This window comes from Geotrypetes seraphini, chromosome 17 (genome assembly GCF_902459505.1).
Source record: "Geotrypetes seraphini chromosome 17, aGeoSer1.1, whole genome shotgun sequence".
NCBI classification, from domain to species: domain Eukaryota; kingdom Metazoa; phylum Chordata; class Amphibia; order Gymnophiona; family Dermophiidae; genus Geotrypetes; species Geotrypetes seraphini.
Genome location: NC_047100.1, coordinates 17,204,381 through 17,222,375, shown reverse-complemented (window position 1 = coordinate 17,222,375; position 17,995 = coordinate 17,204,381). Strand labels below are relative to the sequence as shown.

Sequence of the window (17,995 nt, the reverse complement as noted above, 5' to 3'; positions counted from 1 at the left end):
AACAAATCTAATTCACATGGAAAAGAAAATCCACCTTCAGCAAAAAAAAAAAAAAAAAAAAGGGAACTGTCAGCAAGGACAGAGAATCCTTTGAAAAGGACAAGTTAGTACATGAGCATAAATCCACACCTTTTCATATACTCACCCTTTCAATGGTAGGTTTGGTTCAGAAAGACTAGCAACAGGCCAAAAGAATGAATTAAAAATAAGAAATATTCTCTGTTACATCTATCTGCCAGTCTGTGCTATGTATGAACTCACTCAGCAGTGCCCTATTCTAGAGATAACAAACAGCTGGAAACTTATCTGTCAATATAATGCTTTAAAGGTATGAACAGACTTTCACCTGGCATCCTACAAAAATCTTTGCTACACACATTCATACTGGCTGAGATGCTGCCACAGCTATCACTGAATAAGCAAACAAAGTTTATGGAGCAATCACCTCCACCACCACCTTGTAAAGTTAGAAAAAAAACCCAACATTTTATCCATCTAGCAAGGGATAGTATACAAACTGTTTACTTTCAAAAAGCCCCAAACCTCAGAGCACTCCAAATCCACATAGTCCTTTTTCCAGGGCTTAATATGCAAATAAAGAGGAAGTGGAACTGTGGAGCTGGAAAAGGCTTGGGTGGACCAGGAGCAACAGAGAGAGGATGGATTAGGGCTCACAATAATTGTTCTCTGCTTTGCTCCAGGCTCATAACCTACCCTTCCCTTTTTCCTGCAGGCAGCTTGAGACTAAAGCAAAATGCCCTAGCCCTAGTCTGAAAATAAGTGGTAGAACTGTGTTCCAAGCCATTTCCCCTCAAATTAGGCCCTGCCTTGTTCTAGCGAAGCCTTGGAACCTGGGAATAAGGTAGACACCACTAAAGGCCAACTGAATTTCAGTTTCAGATTTCTGTCAAAAATGTCACTGCATTTTTGGAAAAAACCACTCCCCCCCCCCACCTATCATAAGAACATAAGAATTGCCGCTGCTGGGTCAGACCAGTGGTCCATCGTGCCCAGCAGTCCGCTCCGCATCACTCTCTATTACTGCAACCAGCCCCCTCCCCCTCACACAAGCACAAAACCGGGCTATTCATCCTAACATTTACGAATACCATACAAGCAAACTCATTTACCAAGATTAAACCAAAAATCCAATAATTGTGACAATGCTGAAACCAAAAATTTACAAAACCACTCTTCTAAGACTGTATCCAATGTAACTGCCTATATGTGGTTAGTACTGTGGCACACTGCTGACTGTCCTATTTGTTATACCAACATTTGGTCTTGAAGACGTGTGACCTGAATGGAGTGGAAGATGTGACACTGCCCACCTTGTTAGAGACATTGGATCGAGAAAGGATTGAATAAACCCGCACTATATCTTATGATATATCACACATAATTTAAGGTGCTTTGTGTAAGCTTAAAAATATTATATGGCTTGAGCGGAGGAGCAGCTTAATGATTAATGCAGTGTGCTTTGATCCTGGTAAACTGGATTCAATTCCCACTGCAACGTCTTGTGACCTTGGGAAAGTCACTTAACCTTTAATTGCCCAAGGTACATAAACCTTAGATTGTAAGCCTAGGTTTACTCAAGTAGAGAGGAACTGCTATGCCCCTTCTGGATTCCATACGCTAGATGACATACCAAAGCAATGGCAGTGTCTAGGGAGGAACAGAAGAGCTTGCCAACAACACTGAGGTCCCAAAAGCAGCATCAGAACGAGCCACCTCATCCATCGGAAAACCGAGTAAAGGTATGAAAAGAGGATCAAGTAGCCGCCCTGCAAATATCATCTGAATGAATCACTCGAGACTCCACTCATGAGAAAGCAACATGGACCTACGGCAACAAGAGGGCATCCGTTAAAAATCAAGGGTGGGAGATTTCATGGTGACACTAGGAAGTATTTCTTCACCGAAAGGGTGGTTGATCATTGGAATAATCTTCCACTTCGGGTAATTCAGGCCAGCAACGTGCTCGATTTTAAGAAAAAATGGGATAAGCATGTGAGTTCACTTCGAGGAAGTGATTAGGGGTGAGGGTTCTTACAGTGGCCAGACTTGTTGGGCCGATGGCCCTTTTCTGCCGTCATATTCTATGTTCTTTTGTTTCTATGTTAGATGAGTAGGCTGTAAGAGAAACCGTCAGCTGCTTACCGCGGGCGATATAAGTCGCTAAAATGGTCATACGAATCCAATGGGCAATTAAGGACTTAGAAGCCGGCCTACCTCACCAAGACAGATTAGTCAGAACAAAGAGAAGATCAGACATCCGAAAGTCATTAGTCTTCTCCAAATAGTGGAGCAAGACTCTTTTGACGTCCTAATAGCTTAAGATCTGATCCTTGCGCTCTGATTCCATGGAGCGAAACACGGACAAACGAAACTTCTGGTTAACATGGAAATCAGAAACCACTTTAGATAGAAAAGAAGATACCCAACAGAAAACTACCCCCACTTCCATGAACCATAGAAAAGGTTTGATGCACAAAAGAGCCTAAAGTTCCAAAATATGCCATGCTGGTAATCAGAAAGACAGACTCGATCATTAGATCCAGAAGAGAAGCAACCTTCAGTAGCTTGAATGGGGCTTTTATAAGTCCCCCGCAGAACAAGGTTAAGAGTCTACATAGGGAAAGAAAGACACAAAGAAGGTCGTGAGCGAAGCGCCCCTCTCAGAAATCTGGGCAAAGTGGGATGAGTAGTAAGCAAACTGGAACTCCTAAGTGCTCAGAAGCACAAAAAGCCTGCTACCTGAATCTAAGGAAGCCCATAGCTAAATCCATATCCAAGCCTACCGAAAGAAAAGACAGAACCACAGGAATGGGAGCCCGCTGAGGCTCTACCGGGTCTTTGGCATACCACTTTTGGAAAGCCTTCCAGACTTTGGTGTAAGAAGCCAAAGTAGAGGGTTTCATAGACTGCAAAAGCATTGAAAATGATATCAGAAGAACCGTGCTCATAAAGGCTGATCATTCAAGAGCCATGCTGAAAGACCAAAGTGCCGTGATTTCACCATGTGCACTGGACCCTGACTGAGAAGAAAGCAATGAAGAGGGAGCTTCAGCTTCCAGTCATGCTGAAGACATACAAGATCCACATACCACAAAAAGGCCAATCTGGAGACACTAGGATTAATAGGCTGGGATGCGACACAATCTGGCGGTGACATGACCAACCAAGTTCAAGTTCAAGTTTATTTGATAAATCGCCTATATAAAAAAATATTCTAAGCGATGCACAATTTAAGACAACTTATGGGGGAACAATCAATCTTAAAACAATTTTAACAAAGATTAAAAACATTAGATTAAAAGACAAACGAAATCAAGAGGGAACACATAAAGGAGTTTGTGAGCTGGCCAGGGCTAAACCAAGTTGTCCAGTTCTCATGGGAAGCGGGGCGGGACCAGGCAGGCAACCTGGTGCGCTGCTACGCCGCGAGAGAACGGAAGAGGAGGCAGCCACATCTGCCTTTCTTGGGGGAAGCGGTGGGGACCAGGCAGGCAGCCAGCCAGCCTTGTGCACTACTCTCAGTGAGTGACGGCGCCAGAAATTAAAAAAAAAAAAAGAGGTACGCGCGGGGGGCAGTGAGGAAGAAGAGGGCCAGGGCCTGCCTGCTGCCTGCCTGGGGGGCAGGGAGGGAGGAGGGAGAGGCCAGGGCCAGCCTGCTGCCTACCTGAGAGAGAGAGGCCGGGGCCTGTCTGCCTTGCTGAATTAAAAATAGGGAGGAAGAAGGGAGAGGCCGGGGCTTTCCTGCTGCCTGCCTGGGGGGGGGAGAGGCCTGCCTGCCTCCTACCCACCCTGTCCTTACCTGCCTGCCCTGTCCCTACCTGCCTGCCAGCCACTAGGCCTGCCTGCCCTGTCCCGGCTTATCACTAGACCACCAAAGGGGGGACAGGGTATAGAGCCTGGCAGGGAAGGGGGACAGGGTGCAGAGCTTGGCAAGGAGTGTGGAGTTGGCTGCAGAGCCTGTCGGGGAGAATTTGGTTCAGAATGGTTTTTTTTCTTGTTTTCTTCCTCTAAATCTAGGGTGCATCTTATGGTCAGGTGCATCTAATGGAGCAAAAAATAAGGTATATTTTTGTATATTCTTTGCAACTGTGCATTGTATTTTAATTACCATTAAACACTTTGAGGAGTACTGCATCCTGAAAAAAGCAGGATATAAATCGAGGTTCTCAATCCAGTCCTTGGGGCACACCCAGAGAAAGATTTTCAGGATTCCCACAATGAAAATGCAGTAGATAAATTTGCATGTGCTGCCTCTGTTGCATACAAATCTTTCAAGCATATTCATCGTGGGGATTCTGAAAACCTGACTAGCTGGAGGTGTCTCGAGGACTGGGTTGAAACCCCCAGGTATAAACTGAAACACTTTCGGCCTCTTTTACAAAGCCGCACTAGCGGCTGCGCTGTGCTGACGGCCCCGAAGCCCATAGAGATTTAAAAGGCTTCGGGCTGTTGCTGCGTGGCTTTGTAAAAGAGGCCGTTTGTGAAGCTCTAAACCTTCCATTCACTTGCATGTAATTCAAGAGACATACAGTAAGCATTTTAAATCAAAACATCCTAAGAATGTATATGCTTTTGTGAACAGCAAGACATGAAACCCTTAAGTCCATTTCTTGTCTTTTCAGGCTTGATTTTAAGGAAGTAGTGGTTAAAAGCAATCAAATAAAAGTAATCTTTCCAAGATTATGCAACTGCAGTATTCATCATAAATTCATTAAAAGACCACAATGGTTTTAGTGAACACCTGAATTTGTCAAATATTCTTTTATTATTCTGTAAAATAAAGGTTATTAAATTACTTTTCACTGTCATACAAATGCTGGTCAAATGTAATAAGAATTAAATTTTTCAACTTGTATCAAGCACCTGAATGTTTAATGGACATGTAAAATTAATAACTCCCATTACAATCTGCAATAGACACCCTTCTTTTTAATAAACATTTTCGATTTAAACCATTACTTAACACTGTCAGACACACTCTAGCTATGTACGTAAGATTAATTATACATAAGGTTTTTACAATTTTAGTTATTTTCATGACCAAAAATTAATCTATTTTTCTCCATTGTCAAAATTAAAAATATTCTTATACTGAGAATATCCCTTTAGGCTAATTACTTTACTACTTCCAATTTCTTCATACCCTCTTCATTAACAGAATTTCTCAAAGTAAATTTGAAACTCTGCATTATCAAACAATTCCCGTTATCAGTGAGCTTCCAGCTCCCAGCTAGCTCCTCCAACATTTTGATATTATTGTGCTCCCTGACGTTGACCAAGTTCAATGTGAAAAATTAAAAGTAGGGCTGCATTTCAATCAAATTTTTAATTGCAATTAATGGTACTTTTTCTCCACTGCAGTTCCTTGCGACTGGGGGCAAGTCATGAAATCTTCATTGCCCAGAGACACAAGGAGCTGCAATGGGACACCCCCCCCCCCAAACACAAAAAAAGAAAAACATAAAAAAACACCACCTTTAATTGCACAATTAATTTTTTAGAGCTGCATTATGATTAAAATTTGTAATCACGATTAAAGAATAAAAATGAAAAGATAAATACAAAATACAAATTTAAGCATTGCACATTATAACTATTCTGCTTATTGTTTTAGGTTCTTTAAACAGCCTTACAGTTTTCACAGCCTATTTCAGAAAAGCAGGCCTAATAAGAAGCACTAAGAGGTATTTCCAGAAATAGGTCAGAACACCTTTTCAAGTTTCAAGTTTATTAAAATTTTGATAAAACGCAAATCAAGTTTTCTAAGTGTTTTACAATTTGTATAAAAGAGGGAATAACAATGAACAAATAAGTACCAACTAAACAATACATCACACATGTGAAATAGGAAAGTGAGGAAAACTACAATTTAAAAGTAAAGAGAACAAGAAAGGTAAACCACAATAGGGAAGCAAGGGAGTGCAGATTATTAAATGACCTTGGCTTATTCCAAGTCTTTTCAACAGTTATATGCATCACGTAAAAGATAGCACTTTAAATTTCCTTTGAACTTATCTAGATTTTTTTCCAACCTGATAGAAAATGGTAGGGAATTCCATGCTGTTGGGGCCATAATTGCAAATGAGGTGGCCTGACGCGTGCTGATGATTTTCAGGGATGGTGTGTAAAGGAGATGTTGTGATGAAGATCTTAAGATTCTTGAGGGTTCATGTGGAATAAGGAGTTTGTGAATAAAGGCCGGTTCATTAGTATTTTGTGTCTTGAAATATAGAATAGCTATTTTATATATAATTCAATGTGATAGTGGTGGCCAATGTGCACTTTTCGGCAGAGGAGTAACACAATTAAATTTCTATTTGTTAGTAATAATTTTAATGGCTGTTCTGTTGCTGGCACTGAAAGTTTTTTCAATCCATGTATTCCACTGTACTCCAATCGTTTCAGACTATCAATGGGAAAGGGAAGAACATCAGATCAAGTTCCAAATTATACAGGGAATCATTTGGAATGCCAGTGTATTCTCTGCTCCTATGTTGTTGCAAGGTAGCATGATCTACAGGAACAGTACCCCTTACAAACTCATGTTGGTCAAGTATGTATAAAGTCATTGGCTCAGATTCACTAAAAATAGCAATTCAATCGCTGATGGCCGATTTTAGAACAGCGATTGATTCACGTAGGTGCAAATCATTTGTATGCAAACTCCCTGACTCAATCGCTCATGACAGTAGTGACAGGAGAAACAGCCTCAGGGCTTCTGTCGGGTTTTTTCATTTTTTTTTTTAAATGGCACAGATATTTTGCGTGTATTCCACAGTTACCAACAGGTCTACAGCAGTCGGGTTTTACAATCGTACAACCTGATGCAAAATAGCCAAGCAATTGTTAGTGAATCGATCGCTTGGCTATTTTGCATGGGACTTTACTCATTTGCATGGGTGGATCGGATCGGATAAGAGATTCATTGGAAAGCAGTTTAGTGAATCGGGTCGGGAAACATGAATGATCACAAAACCAGTACAACCGGTTTTGCGACCATCGCTACAGGATCGGTAAGTTTAGTGAATCTAGCCCAGACATGGGCAACTCCAGTCCTCGAGGGTCGGAATCCAGTCGGGTTTTCAGGATTTCCCCAATGAATATGAATTGAAAGCAGTGCATGCAAATAGATTTCATGCAGATTCATTGGGGAAATCCTGAAAACCCGATTGGATTCCGGCCTTCGAGGACCAGAGTTGTCCATGTCTGATCTAGCCCATTGTGTTAAATAGTCTAGCAAATTCATTCATCTCTTGTTTCTTAGAGTTGAAAGATAAGTCCCAGTCTGCACAGGGCATCCAAGTCAGAAAAGGCATTCTCAAGTCAATACATTCTAAATTTGACAGATAGTTTACAAAAGGCACAGTCATTTTAACAAAAACCACACACAAAATAACTAATAAATAAAAATAAGCTGCTTCACTTGGGGGTGCTACGTAAATTCAGATATGCAAAATTACATGTTCAAGAGTCGCCGATTAAGGAGCAGTGCTCTAATCCCAAAATATTTTGATTTTTGAAATGGTTTCTAACTTCACCACCTCAAAACCTTAAGTCTAGATGAGCATTTTTCTCATATTTATAGCAGACAAGGGGAATTGTTTTAAATACAAGTGTGTCCTCCTTGTAAAATGTCATGCTATACATTTTAAAAATATACCTACACCAAGCCTTTGAAATCTAATTCATGTTGTAAACGGACAGTTGCTTTTCCAGAATCACCCTTTACACATATATGCTTATTTATATACACAAACTACCTTTTTATATATGTAAACACCACTTAACCTCCTAAAATGATAGCCAATATGATTTAAGAGTAACATTTGAGCAGCCAAATAATTTTTTTTTCCTCTTTGTGGCAATACCTCTCTGCCTTATGGATGTACTGAGCAGAAGCATGACAGTCAAAAAATCCTGACACACACCCAGCCAGCAAAGGAATAACATATTAACAAAAAAATGAAAACTATTTGGAACAAACAGAACAATGCTACTTCATACACAGTCAATGGCACATAATCTGAACAAAATGTTCTACTCTGATTAATGGAATTTGCTTTCTAGGATATGCACTCATACGCTTGAGCCGAGAAATCCCTTCTCCGTGGGAATCCTTGTGTTTCTCTTGACATCTGAAAATTTAGTGTGGGTTGGCCTGGCCATCAAAAACAAAAGTTAAAGGGGGAAGAGATAGGCAATGCTCTCACAAGCCGACTTTTCCTCCAAATTACAGACTAGAATTATTTCAGTTGCAACATTTTTAGTCTAAAATTGACATATATTACCTCTGTAAAATGCATTATCTTCTGCTATATGTATTATCTTCTGTAATAAGTAATATCTTCTGTGAAATTGTAATATCATAACTCTTCACTATTCCTGTAACTTACTCCTATCCTGAAATGTAATTCTACTGGAATGTCCCAGATATTTTCTATATTGTAATCCGCCTAGAACCGCAAGGCACAGGCGGAATAGAAATCCCTAATGTAATGTAATGTAAAAACAAAACTGTAAATGTTCATTTTCTTTTGTGAATCACTAAAAGAATTTCAGCAACATTTTAAGGATAACACAACAGGTGACATGACTACCTAGAATGTTTTAAATATAGAGATGGACAACTTCGGTTCTCAAGGGCTACAACCCAATCAGGTTTTCAGGATTTCCCTCAATGAAGTATTAAGTTAATGTAATTTGAAATCAAGTTACTATTACTGCCTTTTTCAACAGGAATATTCAACCTCTAGTCCAGTTCGATTAAATCTAGTTTACATGCAGATATGGTAGTTTACTTGTAAACTGGATGGGTCTCATCTTAATAAGCACAATCAATTGTGCTACTGTTTGACTAGGACACTGCTCAACATAAAACAACAAGCTGAAATTAAAAGCTGGTTGGTGTCACTCAGGCTTTTGACTGCCATGCTTCTGCTCAGTACATCCGTAAGGCAGAAGTGAGATATTGCCACAAAGAGGGAAAAAAAATTATTTGGCTGCTCAAATGTTTCTCTTAAATCATATTGGCCATCATTTTAGGAGGTAGTTTGTGAATATAAATAACCTTATATTAAAACTGTTCAAAACCAGAACTTTTGTGGTTTAAGAAACCTTACATGGACTTGCCTTGCACAGAAATGTAAGTAGCTGGAATGACAACACAAAAAAATGCAATTGAAGGTTCTAAGATTCTGGATTGACCCAATGGATGATGCAGAGGCAAACAGGAGCTATAAACGAACTATGCTTCCAGTTTGTGGAACACTTGATACTTGCAGCCCTACTTAGAGAAAAATTGATGCACAATTTGTCCTTTAATCTTTTGGCCAGACATAGGGGTGTGGGCATAGGGAGGGGGAAGAAAGGGAGGAAGATACAGGACAGAAGGGAAGGCACATGCTAGACAGAAGAAGAAAGGGATAAGAAATTGGAAATAGGGAGGAAGATTCAGGACTGAGTAGTAAGGAGGAACAAAATCTAAGTGGACAGAGAAGCAGAAAAACAAATAGAAGTAAGAAAAAGGTCAATGAGAGAGAAAGAAATAGAGGAAAGCAGAAACCAGAGACTGGGAAATAGGCATACATTCCAAAAATGACTGGTCATTTTATTTTCAATCATTATATTTTGCGCGCTACAAAGGGAAATGAATCTGTTTCCATTTCTCTATTGCTGCATGACATGCTAGACAAACAAAAGAGGGGTAAACTGGAAACAAGTAGGAAGATTCAAGATTGGGTAGTTGCATTTCAGTTACATTTTCATGTTCACTCCGAGATTACTAATATATATATATATATATATTAGTAATCTTGGAGTGAACATGAAAATGTAACTGAAATGCAACTACCCAATCTTGAATCTTCCTACCCAATATATATATATATATATATAGTAATCTCACACACACACACTGTATCTTTCATGAAACTCGGCCGATTCTTATGAAATTTAGTGAAGTTGATGTAAAAATATAGTAAATATTTCCCACTGCACCACAACTCTACCTTGTGAAAATGAATTGTTGCTATGGGATATGCACAGAAGCAGATGATAGTTTGTAAACAGTCTCCGTTAACAAAATGGTTTTCACTGCAGAAGACCAAACTCTGATAAAGAACTTGGTTTTGCTAAAAAGTTACAGCAGCCGACAACCGTTTTAGAGTCTCCAATGGTATTAATCTGTTGTTGTTAGGTGCCATCAAACTCATGCTCAAGTACTAGAGACTTGATGAATTGAGGATCTAAAAAGAAATCCCAGATAATAACAAAATAGCAGTCCAACAACCTTTCTCCCTTGTGCGCTTCCTCTTCCACCCACTTATCCAAAGCATGAAGATGGGATCCTGTACTAACCTTACTGCTATATGTCACTATGAATTCATATATCCTATTAGGCTGAAACCTATGCAGAGCAGTGAGAAGCCCAAGCAGAAAAAGGGAGCAAGCCTGTGAACCTTGTCTTGACCTACAAGCTCCATGCTGACTATTAATACCGGTCTCTACATATAATGGATTTTGGCTACATGCAAATTTCTCTCATCCATATTCATTGCTGTAATCCTGAAAAGCCAACTGGCTAATGTGCCTCCAGAATAGGGTTGATAAACATAGACGTAGGCAAATCTTCAGCCATACTATCCCAATCCAGCTTCTCCCCTTCCCTTCTTTAGTCTAACATTGCTCTCTTTCCACATCTTTCCTCCCCCACATGCCGCCCCTCTCTACACACACGCCCATACCCAAGCGATATTTATCATCTCTCTCCTTTCTTACTTCCCAATTTCCTACTGATACCATGGATGCTGCACTGGTATTGCCCCAAGTGTATTCCTAATCTATCCAGTGAACAGGCTGTGCATGCCCCTTTTAACTGATCTCCTCTGAACATGAGTAGCAAGAGCACAAACAGGATATCAGTGGTATTCCATGGCAAGCAGCCAGTTTGATGATGTTGAGGAAAATGCATCTAGATGAATTAATAATGAATAAATGGTAATAACTTAATCTAGGTGGGGTTTAGTTAAACATTTCCCTTGCTGCTGAATTCAGTATCATTTAATACCCAGTGAAATTGTGAAAAAAAATCGGTAGTTGTTATCTAAGCCATTACTAAAAACAAATTTGAGTCCATTATACTTTCGTTAAGCCGAAGCAAAAACGTGTGTGTGCTTGCGATATACAGAAGAACTTGTGTATTTAGTTTTACTAGAAGATTCCAATGTAGATTTAGGCAGTTGTTCCAGCACAAGCACTGCTTCATGCATGAACCTTTTACTACATACTGAGTGCTCTAAATAAAGATGGGTAATGGGATGAGAAAATCAATTAATTTATGGCATATGTTTTTACAAAAGGATTGTTTTCTATTTTTTGTGAAATTTATATCAAGCACCTAGACTGGCTGAAATTATAGTAGATGAACTACAAAGTTCCATTACTTAAAATCTACTAACATGTTGACAGTGTCAGTGCAATCTAACACTATCACCACTTCAATAAATTTAGCTTTTTACAGGTAAGGATGGCAAGGCCCATCTAATCTAGCAGTCTGCTTCATTTTCAGTGTCAAAACCAGAGATTGGGAAAGGGGTGTTCTAGGAACTAATCAAGTTTCCGAGATCTGTAATGAATATGCATGAGATTCAAGCAGAGAATGCAACTCTCTCATGCCTATTCTTCACTGTGGCTAGCTTGAAAAGTCAACTGGCTGAAAGATTTGTTAGGACTAAGTCAGGAGTCACAGCGATAGATTTGTTCATTGTTGGCTCTCTCTCTCCATTTCCCTTGTAGTTTTAAAGATTATCTGTGCGAATCCAAGCCCCATTGAATTCTTACTATTTTTTTTTTTTTTTTTTTTTAGTAGAAACTTTTTTATTCACCAACATGAAAGATAAACACAAATGCAAGAAGCTGCACTTTTTTTTAAACATTGAAAAATATCTGCCAAGAATGTAACCAGCCTTTATTAGATCATGCTTTGTTCTATCTCCTTCTTCAGGGAGGATAGCTTCTGGGGGTTTAACTATTGAAAAAGGAACTGGTGGTGAAATTAAACATTGTTCAGATATGTTACCTCCCTGGTCCCTTGTTCCTCCATACCATGGGATGTCCCAGCTGTGGGTTCATTCGGGAGGAATAAATCACTCTGAGCAGTTTCAAGCAGCAAGCCCTCCTCGGGTACATTCTCGTCTCGTGGTGAGCTAGCTCCCATCGGCAACGGCTGTAGAGGTGGCGTCCTTAGGTCGGGGCTCAAGGTGACATCCAGCCCAAGGGTAATCGCCATGGTACTACTCTCTGCTGGCGCTCCCAGCAGGCGATTTGCCAACGATATTTGCTCCTGTTGAAGACATCTCATAAAGTCATCTATGGTAATAGTTGGGGTTTCAATGCGGTGGGAGGCACTACCAACACTTTCCCCCCGTCTTTTCAGCATTGCAAGAATAGGAAATCAGAGGCGTCCGCTCAGCAGTCAGTTAGTGGCAGCCATCTTGGATCTTCAGTTCTAGTTTTAAGAACTTTTCTAATCTCAATAAGGGATAACATACTTGGACAGACATCAAAGCCTTACTCAAAAAACTGACAGCAAACTGCTTGATACTCATATATTTTCCATTTGCACCTAATAGAGACGTTGACATCTATTATTCTGTCATGGTGAGAGCAAAGGTTGCTGCAAGGTCAAAGGAACAACTCTTTAAGAAGTTACACAATTAAAGGAAAACAGACTAATTATGGTCTGTAACAATAACAAAAAACTGCAGAAGAATTAGATTTTTATGTTTGGGATTTTTTTTTTTTTTTTTTAAAAGAATGAAATGTGGGAGCACATCACAAAGGCCCCTTTTACAAAGCCGTGGTAACAATGCTACCGATAATCGCACCGAAGCCCATTCAGTTCCTATGGGCTTCGGTGCATTTACCACAGCTTTGTACAAGGGACTCAAAAGAAATTAGTGCCTGAAAACTGAGGGAAGCTATAGAGACAAGGTAGTGTGGTCTTCATGCCTTTCTTGAAAGCTCCATTGCCCACATATGTCACTACACAGAATTACTTATCTTCTTAAAGTTAGGTTAAAAAAATATTTATATTTTAGCAGACTTGCTTTTCTGAAGTAGGCTGTGAAAACTACCCCCCCACCCCCACATTTTACAAAGCCATGCGGCTATAGCATAACAGTCCATTAATTTCTAATGGGCATGATTACCGTGGGCCACCACAGTAATCAACTTTGTAAAAGAGGGCCTAAGGTTGTTTATAGCTATTCTGCATGCTGTTTTAAATTTATTAAATTGCAACATTTCATTACTTTTTATTCTTTAATTTTTTAAGGATGCATTTCGATTAAAAATCACAACAAGGAGGTAAAATTAATGCCAGCCAATTCTGGAATAAGGCCCCTGGAACGATAGATACCACAATATCCAGGCTCATAGTTTCACTCAACAGATGGAACAACACATTAGAAGAAGCCCTCAATTCTATTGCACCATTATGTTGCAAAGATTGAAAATCAACCAAGTCCTCACCTTGGTTCATGGATACCCTAAAAGCCAGGAAAAATCCAGGATGTCAGTGCATTTTCAGCAGAAACCAAACTTACGTACTCTGGAGGTTCCAGTGGCCATTTGAATGTGGAGCCGGCATGGGCAGGAATGACAGGGGATCGCTCACTGTCCCAACTAGGCTATTAAACCACCATGGCTTCTAAGGTAGACCTTGGGAGGGGGATGCAAGTTTTGGTTTCCGCTTCAATTTTTGCCAAAACTATGCGGCAAATTTCAGCCAAAGATTCAGGTTCAGCTGAAACTGAAAACCCCAGTTCTGGTCGCTCTTTAAGGTTTACTTTGCACAGAACTGGGTATGCTGCTGAAAATTGAAAAAATATGAAAGCTAATATTCTTTTTGAGGTCATGAGTCAAGTAGCAGCACTTCTCAACCAAGTCTTAGAGACATATCCAGTCAATCAGGTTTTTAGGATATTCAGAGTTAATATGCATGAGATAAATTTGCATACCAAGGAGGCAGTACATGAAAATCCATTGTGGACATCCCAAGGACTGGGTTGAGAAGCACAGGCCTAGTGGCTGACAATAGGAATCTAGTTCAAATTCTGCTGCTGCTCCTTATAATTTTGGGCAAATCACTTAACCACTTCCATTGCCTGAGATACAAACTGGCTCCAGAGGTTTTTTGCATGGGCTGGTGAGGTAAATGCTCCGATACTCATAGAATATTCCTATGAGCATCAGAGCATTTACCTCACTGGCCCGTGCTAAAAACCTCTAGCGCTGTTTAATAAAACCCAGCACTAGACTGAAGCCCTCCAGGAACAGAGAGATATGTAGCATAACTGAACATAGCTCACCTTTATTTATTTATTCAATTTTCTATACCGTTCTCCCAGGGGAGCTCAGAACGGTTTACATGAATTTATTCAGGTACTCAAGCATATTTCCCTGTCTGTCCTGGTGGGCTCACAATCTTGGAGCTACTACTGAAAAAAAAGTGTGAACTAAATCCAAAAACAAAAAAAAAAGCAAACTTTGAAAAACCACCTATATAAACTGCAAACCACCCTTGTGCTTTCAACATGCATACTTTGAAAACTTGCTTACACAGTATCTACTCACACTTGTCTTTGAAATGTGACAAAGGAATCATACAGACACACAGGACCGAATACTCAGAGCAATTTAAGTACGGTACTTTGGCCTGCTTAAATCGTCTACTGCCACCTCACCACCAATATTCAATGACACTAAACCGGACAGTGCTGCTGAATATCACCTTTGACTGACTGCAAAAAAGTGGGCCAGTCAGGGGTGGACCAGGGGGACATTGTGGGGGAGGAGCAGGACTTATGCAGGTGTCGGCAATATTCACCCACTTAGCTGATGCGGGCCCTGGCTGACTATCAGGTCAAGACCTGCATAAGCCCATTTTACTAAATTTGAGGGGCCTTTGCCTCCCCTAACCGTGCCCTACAGAGGGGTTGGAGACATGGGGTGGGGGGGCTGTAGCTGAGGATGAGGGAAAGAGAGAGGATGCATCAGTGGCTCATCCTTTATATAATAAGCTTATGCAGGTTCAGCTGAATATAGGCTGGGCTCACAGAGGTTCCAGGCCACCCAGAATTATCCCCTAATATTCAGTGCCCAGACAAGGCCCAGCACTGAATATCAAGGGATAATTTAACTGGCGAATATCAGCATTTAAAAACCACACAAAAATACTCTGACCGCCAGTGGCTGAATATTGGGGGACAGACAGTGTACCGCTACTTTATAGGGATGGGGTGGGGAGCAGAAGTTTTAAAGTTAAAAATATGCATCCATATTTTTGCATCCTTCCCCAACCTTAAACCAAGATATGCACTTATATGTATACACAAGCCACACGCTAGTTTAGAACAAGTAGTTCTTAAAGAAAATGGGCAGACTGGGTAAGCCAACTGGTCTTTTTATGCCTTCAATTTCTACATTACTACCAAAACACATAACAACAAAGCTTGCAAACAAAAACACAAATCTGTATAATATGTAAACCAACAAAAAGGTGATATATCAAATGTGTAACCCAGTGGTTCCCAACCCTGTCCTGGAGGACTACCAGGCCAATCGGGTTTTCAGGCTAGCCCTAATGAATATGCATGGAGCAGATTTGCATGCCTATCGCTTCCATTATATGCAAATCTCTCTAGGGCCCAAAAACCCGAATGGCCTGGTGGTCCTCTAGGACAGGGTTGGGAACCACTGGTGTAACCCATACAGTTATAAAAACACAGTGCCGCAAATTGGTTTGGTTATTCCAGTTTGCTCCCATCAATCAGAGGCCCTAATAGTAGTCCCTGTAAATATTTAGCATTTGGAAAGTAGTATATGGAGATTTTGCACCCTACTAACTGCAAACCACATAACTACCATAGAAAACTTATGTTTCAGACCACTACCATATTTATGCAAAGCTAATTGCCCTAAGCAGCAGCATCTTCCTGGTCATTTAAGAAAAAAAATGCAACCCTTTACTGTCAGCTGTCTTCCATTACAATACTTTGACTTACTGTCTCATTTCAACGTAGCCGTCCTCGCCACCACTAAAGTGGCTATTTATAAACCGTGAGCGGGGTCGCCGGACCCATAAATCGCCCCCTAACCCCATTCCTAGCCAAAGCCGCGCTGCCTTCATACGGGTCCTTCAGTCACGTTTCTAGAACGAGCGCCGAACGTTCGCAGAACACAAACCCCCAACCGCCGGGCGCTCCCCCGAGCATCCGCATTCCGTCCTCGCGCCCTCGCAGACCTGGCACGAGCCGGCCGAGGGCTTCCCGAAGGGGAGGCGCCTCGCGGCAACAGGCAGGTGACAGTTGCGCCCGGGCAGGAAAGGAAGGTGGGCGCGCGAGGGGCCGTTAGTTACCTTGCAGGTCTTGTGGTCGAACCAGACGAGAGCGTGGTTCCGGGAGAGCACCTTGCAGTCGAAGGTGGCGTTGTTCTGCGCCGGGCGGCAGCGGGCCACCGAGCGGCCGATCTTGACGGGCTCGTCCAGGTAGACATGACGCTCCTGAAACGGGTGCGAATTCGGGCGGCAGGTGAAGATGGCCAGAGCTGAAGGCATCGATGACAGCTGGGGGGCGTCACTCTCGGTGGCGTCGCTGCGGGGGGGGCAAGGGGTGGCAAGCGCCCCCCCAGAATCCTGGCTGCCCCCCCTCGTGCCACCCCGGCCAGTACCTCGTTGCCCTGACCGTGACGTTCGTTGATTGCGGCTCCCGCCGCTGCCTCCTCCTCCTCCGCCGCCTCCTCCTCCTCCCCCTCCTCCACGCTGCCCCGCCCCGCCAGCGACGGGCCACGAGCGGCAGCAGCTGCGCTAATGGCTGCTGCTGTAAGCTCTACTTTGAGGGGGGGGGGGCCGCGCCGGAGCCGGGAGACCTCAGCGTGAGGACGCAGTCGCACGCAGCACGTCACCGGCACGCTGACGTCACAAAACGTCGCTTCCTGCAGAAGCTGCGGTGCCCCGCCCATCGCCGGCGTTGATTGGTCCAGTGCGGTCTGGTAGATGCGGAGCGGCGCACGGCTGCAGGCGGGTGAGAAGGATGCAAATGGTTGTGCTCTTATTTTTCAATCTTGATTCTCTGTCCTTATCCTCCTCCTATTTAGATAAAAGAAGTGCAAATTCGTGCGAAATTCCCTACTTCCTCGTTTGATTCATTTCAAGAGCAAGCGTATCCGGATTTGGGGGCTAACGCTCCACCTAAGACTAACCTGATAGGCAGATGACAGGTTAAAAAAAATCTCTATTTACAAAAAAAGGATTTTCAATTAGCTTAATCTGTCAAGAGAGTTATTGTTGTTAATAAATGAACAAAAGGCTTGGTTCAATTTAAAGTACTCACTAAGGTTAGGGTTTACCATATTTGTGAAGATTAAAAAAGGGTCATTCCACACCAACTGCACAAATTTTCAGAATGATCCCCCCACCTCACCGTCTCCAATTTCAATGAAACGGGGTACATGGATGCTCTGGCTTGAAAAACTAAGCCCTTCAAAGTTTAAACCTTGAAAACATGAAATTCATGCACTGACTAAGAGGTGCACTAAAATTTTTGTGCTTGTCGAATGAAACAAATGGGCAACTTCAAGGACCTGCTGTACACAGAGTATTGCTAACATCAGCCTGATGAAGAGTGTGAAACTCAAGTGTGTGTGTGTGGGGGGGGGGGAGGGCATCTCAATTTACAGCGTTTAGCACTTTAAAAGCACAAGCACATATATGCACAAGCACTTTTTCATTGTGGCTGCCTTATGAATAGAGCTGTCAGCTGCCCGCCCCGGATCTTAAGATAAGTCAATCTGGGGACAAATTAATCTCATTCTTGAAGCAGCTATTCCCTTATCTTATGAAGCTGTAATTTGTGGTACATTACTACATATTAAGCCTACTTTAGATAAGTATAAAGGTCGCCTTTTCCTGATTATG

General features: G+C 41.7%; 1 protein-coding gene across 25 annotated transcripts in view; it reads right to left on the bottom strand.

Annotated features, from left to right (window-relative positions):
* Positions 1-16,861, bottom strand: part of SLMAP (sarcolemma associated protein) — a 186,834-nt gene extending 169,973 nt beyond the window's left edge. For 4 of the 25 annotated variants that reach the window (XM_033925839.1, XM_033925835.1, XM_033925843.1 and 1 more), the window contains exon 1: positions 16,439-16,847. In XM_033925839.1, the coding sequence (XP_033781730.1) occupies positions 16,439-16,636 (198 nt within the window). In that variant the 5' untranslated portion in view covers positions 16,637-16,847. Of the gene's footprint in view, positions 1-16,438 lie in introns of all 25 variants that reach the window. The other 21 variants (XM_033925833.1, XM_033925838.1, XM_033925854.1 and 18 more) reach the window with 15 other exon arrangements.
* Between the last annotated feature and the right edge of the window lie 1,134 nt (positions 16,862-17,995).